This window comes from Pelophylax lessonae (assembly GCF_965119305.1).
Source record: "Pelophylax lessonae genome assembly, chromosome: 9".
Taxonomy (NCBI): Eukaryota; Metazoa; Chordata; class Amphibia; order Anura; family Ranidae; genus Pelophylax; species Pelophylax lessonae.
In genome coordinates this window covers 270436770-270464572 of record NC_138776.1, presented here as the reverse complement: position 1 = coordinate 270464572, position 27803 = coordinate 270436770, and the positions used below count along the sequence as shown (strand labels likewise).

At 45.6% G+C, this 27803-nt stretch overlaps 2 protein-coding genes and 1 pseudogene across 3 annotated transcripts in view; 1 reads left to right on the top strand and 2 right to left on the bottom strand.

Moving 5' to 3' along the window:
- Positions 1-27803, top strand: part of LOC309564464 (uncharacterized protein) — a gene marked incomplete at both ends in the record, with an annotated part of 826241 nt that overhangs the window by 412511 nt on the left and 385927 nt on the right.
- LOC309564055 lies at positions 1580-16895 on the bottom strand (annotated as a pseudogene). Its single transcript has 2 exons — positions 15728-16895; positions 1580-2455 (listed from the first exon to the last, which is right to left on the bottom strand). The product of its transcript is annotated as an uncharacterized misc_RNA (transcript).
- Positions 18196-18914, bottom strand: LOC309562943 (uncharacterized protein; the record flags this gene model as incomplete). The annotated part of the gene is made up of 2 exons (XM_082267271.1): positions 18196-18534; positions 18810-18914. 2 exons carry the CDS (start codon positions 18912-18914, stop codon positions 18304-18306), a joined length of 336 nt encoding a protein of 111 aa, XP_082123397.1. The 3' UTR covers positions 18196-18303.

The window sequence follows — 27803 nt, the reverse complement described above, 5'->3', positions numbered from 1 at the left end:
GGGACGCCTGCCTTTACACACACATGAACTTTAATGGCATCCCAGTCTTAGTCCGTAGGGTTCAATATTGAGTTGGCTCCACCCTTTGCAGCTATAACAGCTTCAACTCTTCTGGGAAGGCCGTCCACAAGGTTTAGAAGTGTGTCTATCAGAATGTTTGACCATTCTGCCAGAAACGTATTTGTGAGGTCAGGCACTGATGTGGACGAGAAGGTCTGGCCCTAATTCATCCCAAAGGTGATCTATCAGGTTGAGGTCAGGACTCTGTGCAGGCCAGTCAAGTTCCTTCACCCCAAACTCACTTATCCATGTCTTTATGGACCTGGCTTTGTGCACTGGTACGCAGTCATGTTGAAACAGGAAGGGGCCATCCCCAAACTCTTCCCACAAAGTTGGCAGCATGAAATTGTCCAAAATGTCTTGGTATGCAGATGCCCTAATAGTTCCCCTTGCTGGAACTAAGGGGCCAAGCCCTACTCCTGAAAATCAACCCCCCTTCATCAAATGTTTTGGACCAGTACACAAAGCAAGGTCCATAAAGACATGGATGAACGAGTTTGGGGTGGAGGAACTTGGGAGTGTTTTTCAGGGGTTGGGCTTGGCCCCTTTGTTCCAGTGAAGGGAACTCTTAAGGCTCCAGCGTACCAAGACATTTTGGACAATTTCATGCTCCAAACTTTGTGGGAAAAGTTTGGGGATGGCCTTTTCCTGTTCCAACATGACTGCGCATAAGTGCACAAAGCAAGGTCCATAAAGACAAGGATAAGTGAGTTTGGGGTGGAGGAACTTGACTGGCCTGCACAGAGTCCTGACCTCAACCCAATAGAACACCTTTTGAATGGATTAGAGCAGAGGCTGCGAGCCAGGCCTTCTCATCCAACATCGGTGACTGACCTCACAAATGCACTTCTGGAAGAATGATCAAACATTCCCATAGACACACTCCTAAACCTTGTGGACAGCCTTCCTAGAAGAGTTGAAGCTGTTATAGCTACAAAGGGTGGGCCAACTCAATATTGAACCCTACGGACTAAGACTGGGGTGCCATTAAAGTTCATGTGTGTGTAAAGGCAGGTGTCCCAATACTTTTGGTTATATAGTGTATAAGATAATTGGATGCGTTTTACACCACATCCAAATCGCATAACGTGAGTTTAACCGGCTTTCACTGGAGCCGGTTCACACATGACCGGGGCCACTGCAGTGCAAATCTGAAAAGGGTCCTGTGTGTTTTTAGTTCCAGTTCAGGTGCGAATTCAGAGAAAAAAATTTTCACCTGAATCAGTGAACACAAAACGCACAGGACACCGGACTGTGTGAACCCGGCCTTAGGGATCTATTCATAAAAGATTATGGATAGCAATTTGGTGATCTCTGATCTCCTTATGAAGGGTTTCTTACATGATGAAGATCAGCCATGGAGTATATCTGAGGTGTATATCAGGGTGTGCTTCTTCCCCACATGTCCACCAACATTCATATAGAAGACATTTCCCGCACTCAAAGCACTAATACACCGCAAGGGTTGTGTGGGACCCCTGATGTACAGGAAGACAGGACTTAAGTGAGAAATATGCTCTCATTCAGGACAGGGCTACGGCTTCTCCCCCGTGTGAGATCTCTGATGTCTGTAAAGATGGGACTTGTGTGCAAAACATTTCCCGCACTCAGGACAGGAATACGGCTTCTCCCCCGTGTGCGATCTCTTATGTCTGTAAAGACTGGACTTCGCTGAAAAACATTTCCCACACTCAGAACAGAAATACGGCTTCTCCCCTGTGTGAGATGTTTGATGTTTGAAAAGATTGAACCTCCTTGAAAAAGATTTTCCGCACTCAGGACAGCAATACGGTTTCTCACCTGTGTGACATCTCTGATGTGTGTCAAGATGGTGCTTCCTTGGAAAACATTTCCCGCACTCAGGACAGCAATACGGCTTCTCACCTGTGTGGCATCTCTGATGTCTGCCAAGTTCTGATTTTTGTACAAAACATTTCTTGCATTCAGGACAGGAATACGGCTTCTCCCCCGTATGAAATCTGTGATGAGTTTCATAATGGGATTTTTGTGAAAAACTTTTCCCGCACTCTGGACAGGTATATGGTTTATCCCCCGTGTGGGATCTTTGATGGGTGTTATAATCAGATTTCTGGGAAAAACATTTTCCGCACTCAGGACAGGAATATGGCTTTTTCCCTGTGTGAAACCTTTGATGTCTGACCAGTTCTGATTTATGTACAAAACATTTCTCGCACTCAGGACAGGAATGCGGCTTCTCACCTGTGTGCCATCTCTGATGTGTGTTAAGATTGGACTTCCTTGAAAAACATTTCCCACACTCAGGACAGGAATACGGCTTCTCACCTGTGTGAGTTCTTTTATGCACATTAAAAGCGGATTTAAAACGGAAACACTTTCCGCACTCAGTACAGGGAAACCTCTGATCTGTTGGAAGGACGGCACTGTCCCTCACAGTCTGAGGTTCCTCAGGATAAGATGGTTCGTCTACACTGTGTGGTGCCGGATGGACATTTGAGGTAGCCGGGTTTTCTCCTGGACTATACTGTGTGATGTCCTCATCTTCTACTTTACAGTCTGGAGACAAAGTGAGACAATCCTCTGAGGTTTTCCTCATCTCCCGTCCATGTACTAAAATAGAAATACAAAGATTATCCGAGAGAAATACAGAAACACAGCTCAGGAAAGTGACCAAGGTTTTACAGGCTGATAAAAACCAGTCCCCGCCCTACTCTGAACCAATCAGTGAGCAGTATGGGTGGAGGAATGGATTTAGAGAGACAAATATGTTTTTATTTGAAATTGCAGAAAAGGCAAAGAGTGACCATCGAACAGAACATAAAGGGGGGGGGGGCAGTCCCCACTGTAGGACAAAATTGCAATATAAATAAACAAACACACAGAGTAGGGTTATCATAGCAATACATAGAAAACAACATCTCAGCTCGAAATGTGGGTACCCCAAGCTATAAACATGGGAGCACATAGACATCCACCGACATTGTAATATAAGACATATGGAGGGAATAGAGAAGAAAGAGAAGGGAAGTGAGAAAGGAAAGCTGAAGAAGAGGGAAGAGAAAATAAATTACGGAGGATAAAGGTAGAGGGTACATGAACAACTTCAAATTTGGAGAAATGTATTTAGTGTTAATGACCCACCTGTGCTGATCTCTGTAGGAGTGTCCTCCTCTATAAATGTCCCCGTTATTCCATCCTCCTTCATAGACTGCTCATCATCCCTCACATATGTCTCTTCTTCTTCTGCTTTAACCTCAAATTCTATATCGATTGGATCTCCACTCTAAACCAAGAAAATGAGAGAGAATATCATCTGTAAAATAGAAGATTTAATATTGTGACATCAGGTAAACAAAAAATCCAAACATTGCCTTCACAAGTCCATGTTCTAGAAGCTCTGTCCCACCAACCTTGTAACAATTAGGGATGGTGTGACCTTCCTGTGTGGAATCCCGGGAATACAGAGGACGGGGACATCTCTCTGGTGGGTTCCCATTACTGGATCCATCTGTAGGAAACACACACACTGACTGAATACATTGTTTCTATGTGTTTATCAGATGATGGGGGATCTAGGTGGATCCTCCCTACTGCTCTCTCCTTTACAATAAAGTCTCCTCTTACCCGGTGATGTGAGGGGCGGCTGATTCTCCATCATGACGTCCTTGTAGAGATCCTTGTGTCCTTCTAAATACTCCCACTCCTCCATGGAGAAATAGACAGTGACATCCTGACACCTTATAGTAACCTGACACACACAATGATACAGTCACCATCCAGACACATCCCTTGTCTGTTACTGGATAATGTCCCAGAATTCCCAGCACCGCTCACCTCTCCTGTCAGCAGCTCCATCATCTTCTTGGTGACTTCTAGAATCTTCTCCATGTTGTGTCTCTCAGGTTTTAGGGAATCACATGGAGGCACTGTGATGGTCATCTTGTTTCCAGATCTCACAGAAGGGAAACTCTATAATAAAGACCAATAATAATATCATAGGACATTCCCAGAATCCTCCTCACCTGACTTCAGAAGAGGAAATCTCTGTATTGGAGAACCAATAGGAATATCATGTTAGAATCACAGAATCCTCCTCACCTCTCCGGTCAGGTCTGTGTTTTATTAATAGAGATAAGATTGATATCATGTGACCTCCCAGAATCCTCCTCACCTCTCCGGTCAGCATGTAGATGATCTCCAGGGTGAGGTTTAGTATCTTCTCAGTCATGTGACTCCGGTCCTCCTCCATCCTCATTGACGTGGTCATGTGATCTATGCGGGTTTCTCTGTAGACAGATAGAGGAGAATTATCTGGATTGTATTGGTTGTACAATATTAGGAGGGGATATAATGGGTCAATAAGCGGGCTGCCTCTGGTGGGAATTGGGACATGCAGATTGGGTTACTTGGTGTTTTCTATAAACCTGTACTTGGCCTACTTTTACTAACAGAAGTATCTACAAAATACATTTCATATTTTATTATCAGAGAAAAACATTTTTTGGAGACAGATATATTTGTATAAAGCACCAACAGGCATAAATGTAGAGTCAGAACCTGCATACGTCACAGGGTGTCCCTATACCCATTGGGGGGGTCTGAGAGCAGCTATGATGTCCATGTTTTGGAGCTGGTGATAATGAATGATAGTGAGGAGCCAAATGTATCCGGTTTCAGTCCAGTTTCTAATTCTAGGATTCTTTGATCTATACTGGACCCTTATCCAAAACGAGGGACTACTATAGACGTTAATAGGAGACCCACCAAAAATAAAAAAAAAACATACTGGACCCTTATCCTTGATGGGGGTCTGGTATGGATGTCAATGAGGAAATCCACACAACATAAACAAATGGCCTGGGGGTCCTCCCATATTTCCATACCAGACCCTTATCTGAGCATGCAGGCTGGCCAGCCAGGAACAGGCAGGTGAGAATGTGCCTTCCCCCTAGAGATAGGAAAGCTTGGGGAAAAAACTGTTATTTTTCCATTTTTTTCTAAAACTTTATGTAAAGTCCTCTCAACTGAGGACAAGCAAATCCTGGAATACCATTCAAGTAACACTGTACTTCTCAATGCAGTTCTCAAACAAGAGAAATATGCATTTTCCACTAGGGGCACTGCAGAGAAAAGGCTCCAGTTTTTAGTTTGCTAGTTGACTCCATCTTGAACCTCATACATGTTAGGTGATTGTTGAGATACAGTAGATGATGGTTTCTACTGTAAATGACAGGTCAGAGGGTGAATTTGTCTGACAAATTAGTTGATGAATAGCTTTGTTGTGTCATGGGTTAGAAAGGGGCGTAATTTGGAGAGGTTGCGGAGGATGAGGTGGCAAGATTTGGACAGTGATTGGATGTGGGGCTTGAAGGAGAGCTCAGAGTCCAGGACTACACTTAGGACCTTGGCATGTGGGGACGGGCTGATAGTTGTGCCATTGATTTTGACAGAGAGATCAGGGGAAGGGGCACGTGGGGGAGGAAGAGGAAAAAATTATAAAACATTTTAAAGACTTGATGTAATATAATGATGAGGTCTAAAATTAAAGGAGGAGGAGATTTTCCTTTCAGAGTTCTCCTTCCAAAAACACTCTTTTCTGCTGCTTTTGGATCATCACAAAGTATTTCTTCACCAGCGCCATCATTAACTATGCAAGTGTTACAAACCACGGCCTCCCAAAAATACACAATCCTTTCATTTATAGAAAAAATAACATCTTAAAATCAGAAGATTCATCAAGTTCTTCATAGAGAAATATCTGCTTCTGGGTCAGCATTGTCCAGAACTGGAAATGCAAATTGGCAGGAAGCTTTTACATCTTTATAAGGGAAAGGGAGGGGGCTACCTGTTCTCATGAATAGGTGGAAGGTTCTTCTTTTTATTATTATACAGGATTTATTTAGTGCCAACAGTTTGCGCAGCACTTTACAACGTGAAGGCAGACAGCACAGTTACAATACATTTCAATAAAGGAGGAATCAGAGGGCCCTACTCGTTAGAGCTTACAATCTAAGAGGGGGGGGTCAAAAGATACGAAAGGTAATACTGTGTAGGATGGACTGATTAATAAAATAAAGTTAGGTGGGCGCGAAATAAGATTCTCTGAATCACTTTCAGGGATCATCTAAAAGTGGATAGAGTTGGAGATAGTCGGAGAGATTGGGGTAGGGATATCCAAAGGATGGGGGAGACTCGGGAGAAGTCCTGGAGGCTGATGTAGCTGGGGGCCGAGTTCTGGATGGCTTTGTAAACTATTGTTAGTATTTTTAAATTTACTTTATTGAGTTAGTGGAGGGATTGGCAAAGAGAACTGGTGGACACTGAATGGAAGCCAGTTGAGGAATTGGCAGAGAGGGATGGACGACACTTAACGGAAGCCAGTGGAGGGATTGGCAGAGAGGGGTGGAGGACAACAAATTAAAGCTAGTAGAGGGATTGGTAGAAAGAGGTGGATGACACTGAATGGAAGCCTGTGGAAGGATTGGCAGAGAGGGGTGGAGGACACTGAATAGAAGCCAGTGGAGGGATTGGCAGAGAGGTTTGGGGGACACTGAATGGAGGCCAGTGGAGGGATTGGCAGAGAGGTTTGGGGGACACTGAATGGAGGCCAGTGGAGGGATTGGCGGACAATTAATGGAAGCCAGTGGAGGGATTCGCAGAGAGGTGGTGGAGGACATTGAATGGAGGCTAGTGTAGGGACTGGAAGAGAGGGGTGGAAGATACTGAATGGAGGCCAATGGAGGGATTGGCAGAGAGGGGTGGAGGATACTGAATGGAGGCCAGTGGAGGGATTGGCAGAGGGGGTGGAGGACAATGAATGGAGGCCAGTGGAGGGATTCGCAGAGAGGTGGTGGAGGACATTGAAAGGAAGCCAATGGATAGATCAGCGGGGAGGAGTAGCAGATGCTGAGTGGTTGGTAAGGTGGATGAGCCTGGCAGCAGCATTCATGGTGGACTGAAGGGGGGGAGGAGCCTATGTAAAGATAAGCCAATAAGGAGGGAGTTGCAGTAGTCGAGGCAAGAGATAACGACGGAGTGAATTAGGAGCTTTGTGGTTTCATTGGTTAGGAAGGGGCGTAATTATTTCTTATCATATACAGTCCTTGTTATTCCATTTGTAATACAAAAAATCTAATTTTAAAAAGCAAAGTTTAGTTTATTTACTGAATAAGCTGTACTTTTATTTCAAGCATAATACTTTTATATACATTTCACCTTTCCAGTGTAACAAAATGAAGTAAAACGTCTCCACACTGATTTTTTTTGTTTTCAATTTTTACCAAAATGAGAAAAAAAAAACAGGGAAAATGTTTTTTTTTTCCCCCACGGCTTCAAAATTCCTGAAATCTTTACATCTCTACTTCCCTTTGAACCATACCAGGCTGTATGCCATCAACATGGGGAGTGTATCTTGCAAAGGGCCCCTTCCCCACAACCCTTTCCCAGTGGGGGTCTCGGGGGTTTATGGAATCTGGTTGTCCCCCTTAATAAGATGGGCCTCAGATACTTTCCCACACGTGAATGTGTATGGGGTACATATACCCCGGGTTACTCATAAATAAAGGCGTCACCGACACTATATGACCAGTCCTTTGTTAAAAAAAATATATATATATTTCCACAAAGTAAATTCCTTATCAGTCTTCCAACGATGAAGATCTACGTCAATAATAATGAATGATGTAAAAAAACAAAAAACAAAACACATGATGACTTCCAACAAGATCTATTCCCGGCAAATACTCATCGTGAATGGCAACTCACAGTGACTACGGAGGAAGAGGACGGACATGACGGGTGGGGGGGGGGGGGTTACTGGGTGTAAATAGAAAATACGATCTTATTACCTCCTCTGCTGCCTCTTCCAGCAATCTCTCCTCGCTCCTTCGCACCTCACGGAACTTCTTGTCTTTATCTAACATCACTTCCTGTCTTCCATAGAGACTTCCTGTCTGGGTAGAAGTGAGATCACCACCTTGTGGAGCTCAGAGAAAGATCAGCCTCCGAGAAACGTCTCATAGAGTGAACACGGTCTTGTGCTATGCATTTAGAATTTTTAACATTTTCTTGTCATATGTGTCCTTAAATATCCTTTGTGGGGAAGGTAAAGGCGTGGTTTATCCAATGTAACCCTCATGATACCATATGGGATATACGATTTATGGTTTATAACTTATCATATCATTTAACCCAGAGGGACAGTAGCTCTGAGATGTTGCATCCAAGAAGCCAAGAAGCTTCTCGTTGTAGAATTTATTTGTCAAGAACCCCCACCGTGGTCTTCAAATAGCCTGTTCATTGCAGTCACACACAAATCGCTCTGTCAATGTCCACAAAAGTCCTTTTCAGGGCTGGTATTTCGGTATAGGTCTAGTATCTTTTGAACTTAGGGAGAGGTATTCAGTGGTTGCTTTAGGGGCAGTTAGAGATCGGCTGCAGTCACACACAAATCGCTCTGTCAATGTCCACAAAAGTCATTTAAAGTGCTCCAATGTTGTTCTAGGGTCTATTACAGTCTCTTTATTATAGGGAGAGGTATCCAGTGGTTGCTGTAGGGGCAGTTAGAGATCGTCATCTGCAGTGTCACAAATTGCTCTGTTAATGTCCACAAAAGTCATTTAAAGGGCTGCATTTCTGCAGCAACACTACACACAGTGGCAAACTCCCTGGCCAATTATTTGTAGAACTGGTGTGATAGACCAGTGGCCCCCCAATAGCACATATTGAAGTGGGGTGTTATCTGAGTATACTTTTACAAGTGTATTTGTGTCCTGCAACAATATTGCCTCTTTTGCTGTTTGAAGTCTGATACACACAGTGCCAAACTCACTGGCCAATTTTTTGTAGAACTGGTGTGATAGACCAGTGGCCTCCCCCCCCCCCCCCCCAATAGCACATATTGAAGTGGGGTGTTATTTAACAGTATACCTTTCTAAGAGTGTATTTTAGTCCTGCAAAAATTTGGCCTCTCTTGCTGTGTTGACTGTGCTACACACAGTGACAGTTACTGGCCAATTATTTGTAGATTTGGTGTGATAAACCTGTGGCCCCCCAGTACCACAGATTGAAGCGGGGTGTTATCTACCTTTTTCCAGATATACTGCGATTCTCTAGAGACTTTTGTCACAGGGTAATTGAAAAACATGACAGGCAGAGGAAGAGGCAGAGACGTACGCAGGGTGGTAGGGGTAGGGCAGGAGCAGTAGGCCAGAGCCAAGGTGTGAAGTTTCAAAAGCCATGTGCAATTACGACAAAGGACGCACCAGACTTGGTTGAGTGGGTCACTCAGCCTTCCTCTTCTGCACCCTCCCCATCCTCTCTATCTGCACCCTCTTCACGCTCTGCTGTGTGCACCCCCAAAGACACCACCACATACCCTCCACTTGAGTCAGTGGAATTATTTTCCGATCCATCACAAGATGTTTGCAATGCGCAGCCATTGTTGGCATCGGATCAGGAAGAAGAGGTAGCAACAGCCGCCACTCAGCAGTCTGACGACAGTACCCAGATCAGCCCAAGGAGGTTGGTTTCTACTCCGAGATCTCGAATGTTAGTGGTGGGGATTCTGGGGAAAGTGACGTGGATGATGACGAGTCTATGGACATCACGTGGGTGTCTACAAGAGAGGAAGAGGAAGGGAGTTTAGAGGAAGAGATGGACCGGCAGATAGGGAGGAGAGGCAGGCAGAACTTGCATTGAACAAGAGGTAGAAAGCAGACTGCAAATGTATCAGGAGCGAGCCATCAACCATGTACAGTCACATCTGGTGCTCCTAGGACGCCGGCACATGACTCCGCAGTGTGGGCTTTTTTTAATGTGTCCGTTGATAACAACAGTGTTGCCATCTGCAGCCCTTGCAGTCAACGCATAAGTCGCAGTAAGCCCAACACTCACCTAGGGACAACCGCCTTAAGAAGGCACCTGAACTCCCATCACCGAGCCCAGTGGGAGCAACACTGTCAGAACCCACAAAGCCACACTCCAGGCTCTCACCGTCCAGCCCCTTCTCCTTCTGCTTCTCCTTCTCCTCTCTCCTCACATTTGCCCTCCACCTTCCATGATGCCGTCGTCACGTTGTTGTGGAAAAAGGCAGGCTTCTGTGGTCCAAATGTTGGAGCAGAAAAAAATGATGACGCCGGATAACCCTCTTGCCCAACGTTTGGCTGCTGGCTTGTCAGAACTGATAGCCCGTCAACTACTGCCGTATCAACTGGTGGACTCGGAGGCCTTTCGTAAATTTGTGTCCATTGGAACACCACAATGGAAGGTCCCAGGCAGGAAATATTTCCCGCAGAAGGGCATTCCAGAGCTGTATGGCCATGTTCAGCGGCAAGTGAATATATCTCTGGCACACAGTGTTGGTGCCAAGATACATCTGACCACAGACACATGGTCTAGCAAACACGGGCAGGGAAGGTATATCACTTTTACTGTCCACTGGGTGAACCTTCTGACGGCCGTTAAGCATGTAACCCGTGGCACCCGTGTAGATTTAGTTGTACCGCCACGGACTGCAAGCAGGCCTGCCTCTTCTTCTCCTCCTCCTCCATCCTCCCTCTCCTCCTCGGCTGACTCCTCCTATTCCGCTGCTACCGTCTCTTCTCCTGCGCCGCCCAAGATACCCAGAACCTATTCCACATGCCAGGTGAGACGTTGCCATGCTGTGCTGTGTCTGTTGTGCCTGGAAGCCAAAAGCCACACTGGTCCTGCACTCCTTTCAGCTTTGCGTTCACAGGCAGATCAGTGGCTGAGACCGCTGAATTTGTCAGTTGATAAAGGGGTGTGCGTCAACGGTGCCAATCTGCTGAGCGCACTGAAGCAGGGCAAAATAACTCACGTGCCATGCATGGCACACGTCCTGAACTTGGTGGTGCAGTGATTCGTTGCCGAATACCCTGGGGTCCAGGACATCTTGCGGCAGGCCAAGAAAATCTCGGGCCATTTCAGAAGATCTTACACAGCCATGGCTCGCCTTGCTGACATTCAGCGGCGACACAACCTGCCCCTTAGGCGTCTTATTTGTGACTGCCCGACGCGATGGAACTCAACATTGCATATGCTCGATAGGCTGCTCCAGCAGAAGCGTGCAGTTAATGACTACCTGTTCAAACTCTGCGGCAGGACAGGTTCTGGGGAGCTTGGGTTTTTTTTACCTCGCCAGTGGCTGCTCATGTGGGACACATGCAGACTTCTGCGGCCATTCGATGAGATCACCAAACTGGTCAGTCACAGCCAGGGCGCCATAAGTGACATCATACCTTACGCCTTCTTTCTGGAGCGTGCATTGCGTCGTGTCATTGATCAAGCCGTCGAGGAGCAGGAGCACGAAGATCAGGAAGTCGCAATGTTGGATGAATTCCCAGGGGGTGCTACTCCATCTGAGACAAATCAACAGGAGGAGACTGAAGAGGAGTCAGAGGAGGAGGATGGGGAGGAGCAAAAAGAGCATACTTTAAACCTTTCTGGGATCCCTGGTGTTAACCGTGGATGGGGGGGAGGAGAACGAGGACGACATTATCCTGGATGATGAGCTGGAAGCAGGCCACTACACCGCTTCCAGTTTAGTGGGAATGGGGGCCTACATGCTGCAGTGTTTTAAGGGGGACCCCCGTATAAAACGCATAAAGGCCAAGGACCAGTACTGGGTGGCAACATACTTAGACCCCCGGTACAAACACAAAATGGCAGAAATGTTACCACAATCACAGAGGGAGGTCAGAATGCAGCACTTCCAGGCCCTACTGTGGGAAATGCTGCATTCTGCTTTTCCGTGCGCTGGCAGAGGAATTTCCAGTCACAGAGAGACAGTTGCGGGTAGTAAACCAACAGCGCCTGCAAGAAGAGGGCGGTTGGAAGATGTCTTGGTCACTTCAGAGATGAGATCCTTCTTTCAGCCAAACCATCGACAGCTGTACTCCGGATCCAGCATCAGGGAACGCCTAGACCGACAGGTGTCTGACTACATCGGGTTAACGGCTGATGTGGATGCTCTGAAGAGTGATGAACCCCTGGACTACTGGGTGGGCAGGCTTGACCTCTGGCCAGAGCTTGCACAATTTGCAATGGAAATGTTGGCTTGCCCCCCATCCAGTGTCCTGTCTGAAAGGACGTTCAGCGCAGCAGGGGGGATCGTGACCGATAAGCGCACTCGCCTAGCTCATGGCAGTGTAGACTACCTCACATTTATAAAAATGAATGAGGCATGGATCTCTGAGGAATTCAACACATGTGACCAGTAGACCAGGTTTCATCTAAATTCCTTATGCCAGGCCACAAATATCCGCCAGACCGCCATCAACTCACAACAATTCCTGGTCCTTGGCTTCGCTACATACAGCCGCATAAAAGGCATTTCATGTCCATTGAATGGCAAATTTTTGGGGCCTTTCAGGGCCGACAATTATTTTTTCTGTAAATGCCTAATGTACCTCCAGCCACCAAATACTAAGTTCTTTGCTGTCAGTTCAAACCATGTGAGCTAATTTTTGTAGCCTATACAGGCCGACACTTACCGTTCTGTGTACTGTGAACACCTGCCGTACCTCTAGCCATCAAAAACGAAGTTCTTTGCTGTCAGTTCAAACCATGTGAGCTACTTTTTGGAGCCTATACAGGCCAACACTTACTTCTGTATCCTGTGAATGCCTACCATACCTCTAGTCATCAAAAACAAAGTTCTTTGCTGTCAGTTCAACCCATGTGAGCTAATTTTTGGAGCCTATACTGGCCGACACTTAATTCTGTATCCTGTGAATGCCTAATGTACCTTCAGCCACAGAAAACTACATCCTTAGCTGTCAGGTAAACGCACGTGGGCTAATTTTTGGGGCCTGGAATGGCCGACACTTCTTTATCCTGTGAATGCCTCATTTTTCAGACTGGAAAAGAAAATCAATGGGTCTGTAAAGGTTCCGCCAAATTGTGGAATGGATGCGGACCCATTTTACAGATGTGTGAATGGACCCTATATGTATTAGACAATGTATTTACCGGCTGCTGTCAGTTCTGGCTGATTTATGAAAAAAAAATATATATATTTTTTGCTGTAAAAAAAAAAAAAACAATTTAGGGCAACGTTTTCAATTGCAATACTTCTGTTATGACATTGTCCATGTGCTGGGACTATTTGTGCACAGCTAGTACGTCTTTTGTGGCTGCAAATATGACCTAAAGGTTTTTAAAATTCGCCTCCCATTAAAGTCAATGGGGCCCGCCGCGAACTCGCGGTTCGCGGACTTTTGAGAAAATTTGCAGCTGGCGTTCTCGAACCGCCCTGGCTGATGTTCGTCCATCACTACTCCTGACCACTGCACTCTGTACCCTGGGCTGTATATGATATACTCCTGACCACTGCACTCTGGGCCATTATTCACTGTGAATTCCAAACTGATGCCCACCGAAGGCTTAAAGCATCTCCTATGAGAAATGTATAGATTTTGTCGTCATTGCACCGACACACCAAACTTTTTTTTCACACAAATTTTTTATTATAATTTTACTTTTAACAAGATGGCAGTCATAAAATCAGGAAATAGTAAAGGTAGAAATCCGATTGGTCAGGAAAATGACTTGTCTGGAATGTGGAGGCGGAGTCGTTAATAATTTGTGTATTATACAATACACAACGTGTTACATTATTATAAGAAAGTATTCCAGAAAAGATCACACCATAGAAAATGGGGGAAGGGCAGAAAATAAACCCGGATATTACGGGGAAATTTTTGTACGAGGAACCTCTTAACAATCACCACCGTTTTATTCTACGGGGTCTCTGCTTTCAGAAAATAGATGTTTGGGGGTTTTAACTAATCTTCAGGCCCAAAATGTGCAAAAAAAAACAGTTCTGACAGTGAAAGGGTTAATGTGAGCTAGATGGGATCACTCTGCTGTGGTCACATTAGAGCTCCCCCTATCTGCAGCCTGGTAATACCATTTCTAGGACAATTCATTGATCTACTACATACTCCCAGTCATTATATACAGTAAACATCTCCTGACATGTAGGCCAGGTTCCCATACACTACCAAAAGTATTGGGACGCCTGCCTTTACACACACATGAACTTTAATGGCATCCCAGTCTTAGTCCGTAGAGTTCAATATTGAGTTGGCCCACCCTTTGCAGCTATAACAGCTTCGACTCTTCTGGGAAGGCCGTCCACAAGGTTTAGAAGTGTGTCTATGGGAATGTTTCACCATTCTTCCAGAAGCGCATTTGTGAGGCCAGGCACTGATGTTGGTTGAGTAGGCCTGGCTCGCAGTCTTCGCTCAAATTGATCCCAAAGGTATCAACCATTGGGTTGACCTGCAGGCCAGTCAAGTTCCTTCACCCTAAACTCGCTCATCCATGTCTTCATGAACCTTGCTTTGTGCACTGGTCCAAATCATTTGGTGGATGTTTGACCATTCTTCCAGAAGCGCATTTGTGAGGTCAGGCACTGATGTGGACGAGAGGGTCTGGCCCTAATTCATCCCAAAGGAGTTCTATCGGGTTGAAGTCAGGACTCTGTGCAGGCCGGTGAAGTTGCTTCACCCCAAAATCACTCATCCATGTCTTTATGGACCTTGCTTTGTGCACTGGTCCAAATCATTTGGTGGAGCGAGGATTATGGTGTAGGGTTTTTTTAGGGCCCTTAGTTCCAGTGAAGGAACTCTTAAGGCTCCAGCATACCAAGACATTTTGGACAATTTCATGCTCCCAGCTTTGTGGGAAAAGTTTGGGGATGGCCCCTTCCTGTTCCAACATGACTGCCCACCAGTGCACAAATCAAGGTCCACAAAGACATGGATGAGGGAGTTTGGGGTAGAGGAACTTGCCTGGCCTGTACAAAGTCCTGACCTCAACCCCATAAAACACCTTTTGAATAAATTAGAACAGAGACTGCAAGCCAGGCCTTCTCATCCTACATCGGTGCCTGACCTCACAAATGCACTTCTGGAAGAATGGTGAAACGTTCCTATAGACACACTCCTAAACCTTGTGGACGGCCTTCCCAGAAGAGTTGAAGCTGTTATAGCTGCAAAGGGTGGGCCAACTCAATATCAATATTGAACCCTATGGACTAAGACTGGGATGCCATTAAAGTTCATGTGTATGCAAAGGCAGGCGTCCCAATACTTTTGGTTATATAGTGTATAAGTTAATTGGATGCGTTTTACACCACATCCAAATCGCATAACGTGAGTTTAACCGGCTTTCACTGGAGCCGGTTCACACATGACCAGGGCCGCTGCAGTGCAAATCTGAATAGGGTCCTGTGTGTTTTTAGTTCCGGTTCAGGTGCGAATTCAGAGAAAAAAAAAAGTTCACCTGAATTAGTGAACACAAAATGCACAGGACACCAGACTGTGTGAACCCGACCTTAGGGATCTATTCATAAAAGATTATGGATAGCAATTTGGTGATCTCTGATCTCCTTATGAAGTGTTTCTTACATGATGAAGATCAGCCATGGAGTATATCTGAGGTGTATATCAGGGTGTGCTTCTTCCCCACATGTCCACCAACATTCATATAGAAGACATTTCCCGCCCTCAAGGCACTAATACACCTCGAGGGTTGTGTGGGACCCCTGATGTACAGGAAGACAGGACTTCAGTGAGGAACCTTTCCCTCACTCAGGACAGGAAAGTGGCTTATCCCTCATATGTAATCTCTGATGTGTGTAAAGATTGGACTTTGTTGAAAAAGATTTCCCACACTCAGAACAGGAATATGGCTTCTCCCCTGTGTGAGACCTCTGATGTATGGAAAGATTGGACTTCGCTAAAAAATATTTCCCACAATCAGAACAGGAATATGGCTTCTCCCCTGTGTGAGATTTTTGATGTTGGGAAAGATTGGACTTCTGTGAAAAATATTTCCCACACTCAGGACAGGAATACGGCTTCTCCCCCCTGTGAAATCTCTGATGCATGGAAAGAGTGGACTTCACTGAAAAACATTTCCCACACTCAGGACAGGAATATGGCTTCTCACCTGTGTGCAATCTCTGATGTGTGGAAAGAGTGGACTTACTTGAAAAACATTTCCCACACTCAGAACAGGAATACGGCTTCTCCCCTGTGTGACATTTTTGATGTTCGGAAAGATTGAACTTCTTTGAAAAAGATTTCCCACACTCCGGACAGGAATACGGCTTTTCCCCCTTGTGACACCTCTGATGGTTGACGAGATCTGATTTTTGTACAAAACATTTCTTGCACTCAGGACAGGAATATGGCTTCTCCCCCGTATGAAATTTGTGATGGGTTTTATAATAGGATTCATGTGAAAAACGTTTCCCGCACTCTGGACAGGTATATGGTTTCTCCCCTGTGTGGGATCTTTGATGGGTGATATAATTGGATTTCTGTGAAAAACATTTTCCGCACTCAGGACAGGAATACGGCTTCTCACGTGTGTGCCGTCTATGATGTGTGTCAAGATTGGACTTCCTTGAAAAACATTTCCCACACTCAGGACAGGAATATGGCTTCTCCCCTGTGTGCATTCTCTGATGTATGTCAAGATTGAACTTCTTTGAAAAACATTTCCCGCACTCAGGACAGGAATACGGCTTCTCACCTGTGTGAGTTCTTTTATGCCCATTAAAATCTGATTTAAAACGGAAACACTTTTCGAACTCAGTACAGGGAAACCTCTTATCTGTTGGAAGGACAGCACTATCCCTCACAGTCTGAGGTTCCTCAGGATAAGAGGAATACGATGGTCCATCTACACTGTGTGGTGCCGGATGGACATTTGAGGTAGCCGGGTTTTCTCCTGGACTATACTGTGTGATGTCCTCATCTTCTACTTTACAGTCTGGAGACAAAGTGAGACAATCCTCTGAGGTTTTCCTCATCTCCCGTCCATCTACTAAAATAGAAATACAAAGATTATCTGAGAGAAATACAGGAATACAGCTCAGTAAAAGTGACCAGGTTATTACAGGCTGATTACAACTAGTTCCCGCCCTACTCTGGACCAATCAGTGAGCAGTATGGGTGGAGGAATGGATTTAGAGAGACAAATATGTTTTTATTTGAAATTGCAAAAAAAGTAAAAGAACAGTGAACATCGAACATAAAGAGGGGAGGGGGGGGCGCAGTCCCCACTGTAAGACAAAATTGCAATATAATTAACACATGGAGTAGGGTTATCATAGCAATACATAGAAAAGAACATCTCATTTCGAAATGTGGGTACCCCAAGCTAAAAACATGGGAGCACATAGACATCCAATGTAGGCATTGCAATATAAGACATAGGGAGGGAATAGAGAAGAAGAGAAAGGGAAGTGAGAAAGGAAAGCTGAAGAAGAGGGAAAGCTAAGGGAAGAGAAAATAAATTACTGAGGATAAAGGTAGACGGTACTTGAACGACTTCAAATTTGGAGGAATGGATTTAGTGTTAATGACCCACCTGTGCTGATCTCTGTAGGAGTGTCCTCCTCTATAAATGTCCCCGTTATTCCATCCTCCTCCATAGACTGCTGATCATCCCTCACATACGTCTCTTCTTCTTCTTCTTGAACCTCAACTTTAGAATCTCTCAGGTTTCCACTCTGAATATATAATAAAAATAACATCAATGGTAACAATGCAGATAATGTACAGATCCTAATGATACTATCAGTGATTGTTCCTCATCTACCTGATGATGGTGAGGGATGGTGTGACCTTCCTGTGTGGAATCCCGGGTATACAGAGGACGGGGACATCTCTCTGGTGGGTTCCTGGTATTAGTTGGCACTATCATGATATCTTTATGGAGATCAATGTGTCTTTCAGAAAGCTGCTTTGTCACTCCATATTTCTCCTCCTCTTTATACTCTTCTTTAACATTAATATAACCAGCCCCGAGGTTTCCACTCTGAATATATAATAAAACATTCATTGTAACAAACATGCTTGTGTATAAATCAGATCTACCAATAATTGTCAATCATCTACCTGATGATGGTGGGGGATGGTGTGACCTTCCTGTGTGGAATCCCGGGAATACAGAGGACGGGGACATCTCTCTGGTGGGTTCCCATTACTGGATCCATCTGTAGGAAACACACACACTGACTGAATACATTGTTTCTATGTGTTTATCAGATGATGGGGGATCTAGGTGGAGCCTCCGTACTGCTCTCTCCTTTACAATAAAGTCTCCTCTTACCCGGTGATGTGAGGGGCGGCTGATTCTCCATCATGACGTCCTTGTAGAGATCCTTGTGTCCTTCTAAATACTCCCACTCCTCCATGGAGAAATAGACAGTGACATCCTGACACCTTATAGGAACCTGACACACACAATGATACAGTCACCATCCAGACACATCCCTTGTCTGTTACTGGATAATGTCCCAGAATTCCCAGCACCGCTCACCTCTCCTGTCAGCAGCTCCATCATCTTCTTGGTGACTTCTAGAATCTTCTGCATGTTGTGTCTCTCAGGTTTTAGGGAATCACATGGAGGCACCGTGATGGTCATCTTGTTTCCAGAATTCAAAGGAGGGAATATCTACAATAAAGACCAATAATAATATCATAGGACATTCCCAGAAGCTTCCTCACCTGACTGCAGAAGAGAAAATCTCTGTATTGGAGAACCAATAGGAATATCATGTTAGAATCCCAGAATCCTCCTCACCTCTCTGGTCAGGTCTGTGTTTTATTAATAGAGATAAGAGTGATGTCATGTGACCTCCCAGAATCCTCCTCACTTCTCCGGTCAGGTCTGTGTTTTATTTATAGAGATAAGAGTAATGTCATGTGACCTCCCAGAATCCTCCTCACCTCTCCAGTCAACAGGTAGATGATCTCCAGGGCGAGGTTTAGTATCTTCTCAGTCATGTGACTCCGGTCCTCCTCCATCCTCATTGACGTGGTCATATGATCCATGCGGGTTTCTCTGTAGACAGATAGCGGAGAATTATCTGGATTGTATTGGTTGTACAATATTAGGAGGGGATATAATGGGTCAATAAGTGGGCTGCCTGTGGTGGGAATTGGGACATGCAGATTGGGTTACTTGGTGTTTTCTCTGTTTTCTATAAACCTGTGCTTGGCCTTGTGACAGTACTAACCGTCACTATGAGTGAAAAACAGATAATTAATGGTTTGAATTTCTTCAGATGGGACAGTCGAATTTGTCAGCAATATCTTCATATAAAAATATGAAGATTTATTACCATTGCCATGAAATCTGTAATTCCTAAATAATGTGTATATTACATATCTCTCAATGTCAGACGGGTTTTCACTATTGTTTGTGTAATGAGATAATGTCTATTCCAGCTTCAATGTGAGAGAGACACACAGACTGTCACTGGCAGCCTTGTCCTATTGTTTGTGTATAGTGAGGGAATGTGGATTGTGCCGTCCCATTGTCTAATGTTAATGACCTCACATTGTTCTGCCCAGATGGCCAGATAATTAGTTTAGGTTAGGGGGGAAGGGATTGTGTACACTGTATGGGAATGACTGAGTGTAAAACCCTGTTTCTATTGGATTGTATATGTCACGTCCCGTCCTCAACAAGGTCCACCTGGGCGGTAACCTTGTGGGAGAAAACTGTATACAAGTCTGTTTCTTGTTCAATAAAGTAAATATAGTTCACCCTCAATCTAGAGTCCTGTCTCTTATTGGGGGGAATATGCTACAAGGGATTGCTATGGTCTTCCATACTCCCTTGGATAATCACTAAGCTCTTGTAAGAGCTTGTGTAAGAGCTTGTTTTTCTGCACTCTCTGGGGAAAGAGCGGTTCACCCACGGGAACCTGGAGCCTTGTCGTAGGTCCAGGGTGGGAAGGAGACAGCGAGATCCTAACCAAGCTGCGGCGGTTTGTGGGGTCTGAGACGGTTATGGTGTCTGGTGGAGTGCTTGGAGCCCTCGGAAGCACTAGGAGCATCCATCAATGTAGGTACCCGGTCGGGGTTCTGGTTGATCCTTTACATTGATGGCAAGCGGTGGGATGGCGTCCTAGTACGAGGAGAAGCAGCTCGGAGACACCGTTAGTGTTATGGAGTGAGCTAACACCCGTGCAGCGTCCCCATATGAGGAGGCGTTTCTCTGGAGGTTGCAGCAACACTTGGCCCAACAGGATGGGCCTGTATCAGAGGAAACCATATAAGACTGGAGAGACTACACTCGAAAGGAAATGTGATATGAGGCCTTAGAGGATGTGCAGTGGAGGAGGAGAGAGAACCTTCCCAGCAAAGAACAGCGGTTCCAGGTATACGTTGCCCTGCAGTTACCTTTCTTGGGAGAGCAACCCCTGGATGAGTGGGTGACGGAGCTGTGGGACCTGATTTGGAAGGAGTCATGGCTGGATGAAGCTTACCGGGCACTAAAGTGGTACGCCACCTGGCGCGACCACTGGATGGCTGACGACACTATGCCGGAAGGTGAGGACTATAGTGGCCGGGCTTGCTGTGGGAGGCCTTTGAGAAGAGGGATTTTGGATGTCCAGCAGAGTTTTGGTGCTGGGAAATCCACAACACCAGGGAAGCCCTACTGGGTCTCCCCAGAGCGGATGACCTGGGGTCAGACCCGATTCATTGGGTCAGAATGGAGTGGGAACTGGAGCAAGACTACCAACACCTGCTCTGCTCCATTCCACCCCAATCTAGAAACATAGAAAGTGTCGGCAGATAAGAACCATTTGGCCCATCTAGTCTGCCCAATATATCTGAATCCTATGAATAGTCCCTGGCCCTATCTTATATGAAGGATAGCCTTATGCCTATCCCATGCATGCTTAAACTCCTTCACTGTATTTGCAGCTACCACTTCTGCAGGAAGGTTATTCCATGCATCCACTACTCTCTCAGTAAAGTAATACTTCCTCATATTACTTTTAAACCTTTGCCCCTCTAATTTAAAACTGTGTCCTCTTGTGGTAGTTTTTCTTCTTTTAAATATGCTCTCCTCTTTTACCGAGTTGATTCCCTTTATGTATTTAAAAGTTTCTATCATAAGCAGAGCAAGCAGAGCCGGAGTGCTGGGTGGCAGATCCAGACCCACAACCCTTCAGTTGGAGAGACATTACAGACTAGTGGTACTTTGAAGACCGACCGATGGCATGTGAAGATGGGACCGAGGTCTCTCTACCAGCCCTACAGGGAGGCTGGGCAGCCGGCCCGGATCCCCAGCTACAGCAGGAGTTACTGGGAATAGAGACGGTCGATTCTACTCCCCAGTGGCAGACAGAGTCACAGGGAGCCGAAGGTGTCGTCCTTCCTCCCCAGCGGCAGTATGTATGTGTTACAGGGAACCTTCCAGGGAGAGGAGACAACTTATCCTTCTCCCCAACCACAGGGAGACAACAGCCCTGACCCCAATGGTGCAGATGGGACCACTGTCTCTGCACCAGACCTACAGGGATGCTGGACAGCCGGTCCAGATCCCCAACCTGCCCCGCAGGAATACCAGGAGGAGGAGGTAGGCAATCCCTCCTCTCTACAGAAGACCCCCAACCAGGTCCTGGGGGTAGTATTCGCCGACCCCAACCCAGCAGAAGAGCTGGCAACAGAGCAGAGTGCGGTTGGCCTCTGCCCTAAACATACCAAAGATGGAGATCCTGTGATAGTGGATGGGACTACAGTCTGCACTTTTAAACCCCAGGGATGCTGGACAGTCGGCCCAGATCCCCCAACGGCCTGACGAAGTGAGCCCCACCACCCTGTCTTCTCTACAGCGGCTCAAAGGACAGGAGAAGAGCCAGTCCAAACTTATCCCCAGCGGCGGTTATGTTCTATGAGAGAGGCAGAGGCTGGCTGGGTGAGTAATGCTGTTTTCTGGACAAATTGTTTGGGGTACTGGGTGGGTGCAGACATTGGGAGGGCCCGTGGAACACAGCCTACCTTAGAGAGGTTGGAAAGTTCCTCTCTCAGCCTACTAGGCTCCTCTTATGTCTAAGTCACCCTGTGTCTCTTAGGGACACAGAGTGCCCAAGAAGCCCAGTCTGGCCAGCCCAAACCAGACTTTCACAGACTGATTGGCTATGAGAGCTCCATGCGCCTTGCCAAGACAAATTTACAAACTATGTGGAACATTTGTCAAGAAAGCTGCCATGAGGGATTGACTCTTTGGGACTTGTTACCCGACTAACTCAGGCACAGACCGATTGGTTCGTCTACCTTTGGGGGGAAAGATATGTGATGGTACTAACCGTCACTATAAGTGAAAAACAGATAATTAATGGTTTGAATTTCTTCAGATGGGACAGTCATATTTGTCAGCAATATCTTCATATAGAAATATGAAGATTTATTACCATTGCCATGAAATCTGTAATTCCTAAATAATGTGTATATTACATATCCCTCAATGTCAGACGGGTTTTCACTATTGTTTGTGTAATGAGATAATGTCTATTCCAGCTTCAATGTGAGAGAGACACACAGACTGTCACTGGCAGCCTTGTCCTATTGTTTGTGTATAGTGAGGGAATGTGGATTGTGCCATCCCATTGTCTAATGTTAATGACCTCACATTGTTCTGCCCAGATAATTAGTTTAGGTTAGGGGGGAGGGATTGTGTACACTGTATGGGAATGACTGAGTGTAAAACCCTGTTTCTATTGGATTGCGAATGTCACGTCCAGTCCTCAACAATGTCCACCTGGGTGGTAACCTTGTGGGAGAAAACTGTATACAGGTATGTTTCTTGTTCAATAAAGTAGATATAGTTCACCCTCAATCTAGAGTCCTATCTCTTGTTGGGGGGAATATGCTACAAGGGATTGCTATGGTCTTCCATACTCCCTTGGATAATCACTAAGCTCTTGTAAGAGCTTATGTAAGAGCTTGTTCTGCTGCACTCTCTGGGTAAAGAGAGGTTCACCCAAGGGAACCTGGAGCCTTGTCGTAGGTCCAGGGTGGGTAGGAGACGGCAAGACCCCAACCAAGCTGCGGCGGTTCGTGTGGTCTGAGGCGGTTATGGTGTCTGGTGGAGTGCTTGGAGCCCTTGGGAAGCACTAGGAACATCCGTCAACAGAGGTACCCCGTCAGGGTGCCGCCTGATCCATTACAGGCCTGCTTTTACTAACAGAAGTATTATCTACAAAATACATTTCATATTTTAATATCAGAGAAAACATTTTTTGGAGACAGATATATTTGTATAAAGCACCAACAGGCATAAATGTAGAGTCAGAACCTGCATACGCCACAGGGTGTCCCTATACCCATTGGGGGGTCAGAGAGCAGCTATGATATCCATGTTTTGGAGCTGGTGATAATGAATGATAGTGAGGAGCTAAATGTATCCGGTTTCAGTCCAGTTTCTAATTCTGGGATTCTTTGAACTATACTGGATCCAAAACGAGGGACTACTATAGACGTTAATAGGAGACCCACCAAAAATAAAAAATGATGTGGGTTTCCCCTAAAAAAAAAAAAAAACGTACCAGACCCTTATCCTTGATGGGGATCTGGTATGGATGTCAATGGGGAAATCCACACAACATAAATAAATGGTCTGGGGTCCTCCCCAATTTCCATACCAGACCCTTATCTGAGCATGGAGGCTGGCCAGCCAGGAACAGGCAGGTGAGAATGTGCCTTCCCCCTATTTCTCTCCAAGGTACTGCTTGGATCATGATGAAGGGGACATACCCCGAAAGCTTGTCCTGAAAAATTGTATGTTAGTATTGCTGCAGCAACGTTCACCACACCAGTCACAATGCTGCACAGTGCACAATACAAATCCACTATAATATGCTTTCTATATTACAAAGTATATTATACGTGGATTACACCCCTATATAGTGCACTGTAAAACTATACCAAATAGCAGCCCTTAAAATGACTTTTGTGAACCTTAACAGAGCGATTTGTGTCACTGACGATCTGTCCCTGGTGCACACAGCATACCTGTCCCTACACTGAGAATAGACTGTACACCTATACCAAATAACAGCCCTTAAAAGGACTTTTGTGGACCTTAACAGAGCTATTTGTGTCACTGGCAATCTGTCCCTGATGCACTCGCCAACCTCTCCCTACATTGACAAAAATAAGAGTGTAAAATGGCCGACAGCTCTGGTCTATTTATAAGGTAGGGGGCATGTCCATGTGCTGAAATGTTTCAATTGGCTGTTCCGTTCCACCTGACGGCTGTGTCATGGGTCAAAGTTCTCCCCAATGTAAACTAATATGGCCGCTGCGAACAACGCCATGTTTTGCAAAATCGGCGGACTGCGAACGAGCAAAATTTGCCTCGAACTGGCCGCCGGGCGAACTGATGAATAAAATAAAGTTAGGTGGGGGGAAAAATAAGCTTCTCTGGATCGCTTTCAGGGATCATCTAAAAGTGGATAGAGTTGGAGATAGTCGGAGAGATTGGGGTAGGGATATCCAAAGGATGGGGGAGACTCGGGAGAAGTCCTGGAGGCTGATGTAGCTGGGGGCCGAGTTCTGGATGGCTTTGTAAACTATTGTATTTTTAAATTTACTTTGTTGGGTGAGTGGCAGCCAGTAGAGGGATTGGCAGAGAGAAGTGGTGGACACTGAGTGGAAGCCAGTGGAGGGATTGGCAGAGAGGGGTGGAGGACACTGAATGGAGGCAAGTGGAAGGATTGGCAGAGAGGGGTGGAGGACAACGAATGAAAGCTAGTAGAGTGATTGGTAAAAAGAGGTGGATGACACTGAATGGAAGCCAGTGGAAGGATTGGCAGAGAGGGGTGGAGGACACTGAATGGAGGCCGGTGGAGGGACTGGAAGAGAGGGGTAGAGGATACTGAATGGAGGCCGGTGGAGGGATTGGCAGAGAGGGGTGGAGGACAATGAATGGAGGACAGTGAAGGGATTGGCAGAAAGGGGTGGAGGACACTGAATAGAGGCCAGTGGAGGGATTGGTAGAAAGGGGTGGAGGACACTGAATGGAGGCCAGTGGAGGGATTGGCAGAGAGGGGTGGAGGACACTGAATGGAGGCCAGTGGAGGGATTGGCAGAGAGGGGTGGAGGACACTGAATAGAGGCCAGTGGAGGGATTGGCAGAGAGGGGTGGAGGACACTGAATGGAGGCCAGTGGAGGGATTGACAGAGAGGGGTGGAGGACACTGAATGGAGGCCAGTGGAGGAACTGGATTGGTGGGGAGGAGTAGCAGATGCTGAGTGGTTGGTAAGGTGGATGAGCCTGGCAGCAGCATTCATGATGGACTGGAGGGGGGAGGAGCCTATGTAAAGATAAGCCAATAAGGAGGGAGTTGCAGTAGTCAAGGCAAGAGATAACCATGGAGTGAATTAGGAGCTTTGTGGTTTCATTGGTTAGGAAGGGGCGTAATTATTTCTTATCATATACAGTCCTTGTTATTCCATTTGTAATACAAAAAATCTAATTTTAAAAAGCAAGTTTAGTTTATTTACTGAATAAGCTGTACTTTTATTTCAAGCATAATACTTTTATATACATTTTTACCTTCCCAGAGTAACAAAATGAAGTAAAACGTCTCCACACTGATTTTTTTTTTGTTTTCAATTTTTACCAAACTGTTATTTTTTCTGAGGAAAAAAAAAAAACACAGGGAAAAAATATTTTTTCCCCCACAGCTTCAAAATTCCTGAAATCTTTACATCTCTACTTCCCTTTGAACCATACCAGGCTGTATGCCATCAGCATGGGGAGTGTATCTTGCAAAGGGCCCCTTCCCCACAACCCTTTCCCAGTGGGGGTCTGGGGGGGTTTATGGAATCTGGATGTCCCGCTTAATAAGATGGCCCTCGATTACTTTCCCATACGTGAATGTGTATGGGGTACATATACACATTCAGATAGAAAACGTGTAAATAAAGGCGTCACCGACACTATATGAACAGTCCGTTCTTAAAAAAAAAAAAAAAAAAAAAAAAGATTTCCGCAAAGTAAATCCCCTATCAGTCTTCCAACGATGTAGATTTACGTCAATAATAATGAATGATGCCAACAAAAAAACCCAAAACACGATGACTTCCAACACGATCTATTCCCGGCAAATACTCACCGTGAATGGCAGCTCACAGTGACTATGGAGGAAGAGGACAGACATGACGGGGAAGGGGGGGTGGGGGTTACTGGGTGTAAATAGAAAATAAGATCTTATTACCTCCTCTGCTGCCACTTCCAGCAATCTCTCCTTGCGCCTTCGTACCTCATGGAACTTCTTGTCTTTATCTAACATCACTTCCTGTCTTCCATAGAGACTTCCTGTCCGGGTAGTAGTGAGATCTCCACCTTGTGGAGCTCAATGAAAGATCAACCCCCGAGAAACGTCTCATAGAGTGAACACGCCTTGTGCTATGCATTTAGAATTTTTAATATTTTTTTGTCATATGTGTCCTTAAATATCCTTTGTGGGGAAGGTAAAGGCGTGGTTTATCCAACATAACCCTCATATTGTCATATGGGATATACGATTCTCCATAAAATAGCAGCAATCTTTCAATGTTTATATCTTTCTCAAGCATAACAAATGTTATTAATATTGTTTTCTATGTCTCAAGCCATCGTTAACTCTGATGTGGACTTGCCACATGGAACATTCTCATCTACAAGGCTTACTTTACACTATAGTTAGACATTGGAAGGAGGAGCTGTGAGGTCAGTGTGATGTCATGGGATTCTCTGACTTTGGCTGGCAGGACATTGGGAGGAGGAGCTGTGAGGTCATTGTGATGTCATAGGATTCTCTGACTTTAGTTGGAAGAGATGTGAGGTCAGTCTGACATCACAGGATTCTCTGACTCTGGATGGAAGGACATTGGAAGGAGGAGCTGTGAGGTCAGTGTTAGCACTTTCACCTAGCAGCAAAAGGTCGCTGGTTCAAATCCCAACCACAACATTACTTGCCTGGAGTTTGCATGTTCTCCCTTTTCCTGTGTGGGTTTCCTCCCACCCTCCAAAGACATGCTGGTAGATTATTTGGATCCGGTCTAAATGTATGTATGAATGTGAGTTAGGGACCTTAGATTGTAAGCTCCTTGAGGGCAGGGCCTGATGTGAATGTACAATGTATATGTAAAGCGCTGCGTAAATTGACGGCACTATACAAGTACCTGGAATAAATAAATAAAAACTTTGTACCTCATGGAACTGCCTGCCTGTACCTGACATCACTTCCTGTCTTCCATAGAGACTTCCTGTCCTGGTAGAAGTGAGATCACCATCTTGTGGAGCTCAGAGGAACCACAGCCCCGAGACACGTCTCGTAGTGTGAACACGGCCTTGTGCTGTGTGTGTATGTACTGTATATCCTTATAGATGGGTCATCTCCACTCCCACCAAGGGGGAGAGAAATATATTACTGTCTAGTCCAGCCTTTCTCAGCCAGGGTTCCTCCAAAGGTTTCTAGGGGTTCCTTGAGCAATGAACAATTTTGGTCTCTCAGTAATTATTCATGACGATGTAAGAATGTTCTTCTCCCACTGAGTACTGATATATGGCCTTCTCCTATCGGTCACCAATACGGGACCAAAAAAACAGACCACTAGGAATGCGTTCTGAGATTGGACTGAATTTTACTTGTTTGTTGGTCAGAGAATAGTTGAACTAAATGGGTATTAAGTCAAGTTGAACCTCCAGTTCCAGTATTACTACTCCTGCTAAATGTGGCAGCTTCCCGCTCAGGCTGGTTGAGAGGGAGCCCCAACACCTGGTGACGTGTCCCCCTCCTGGCCCATTCAGATGTAAACTGGGGATTTCTGGCTGACAGGTGAAAGCAAACAAAATGTAAAAAAATGCATGGGGCCCCGAAAAAGTTAATACTAGACGCTTATCCCCCAAATCTTACACCAAACTCTTATCCTAGA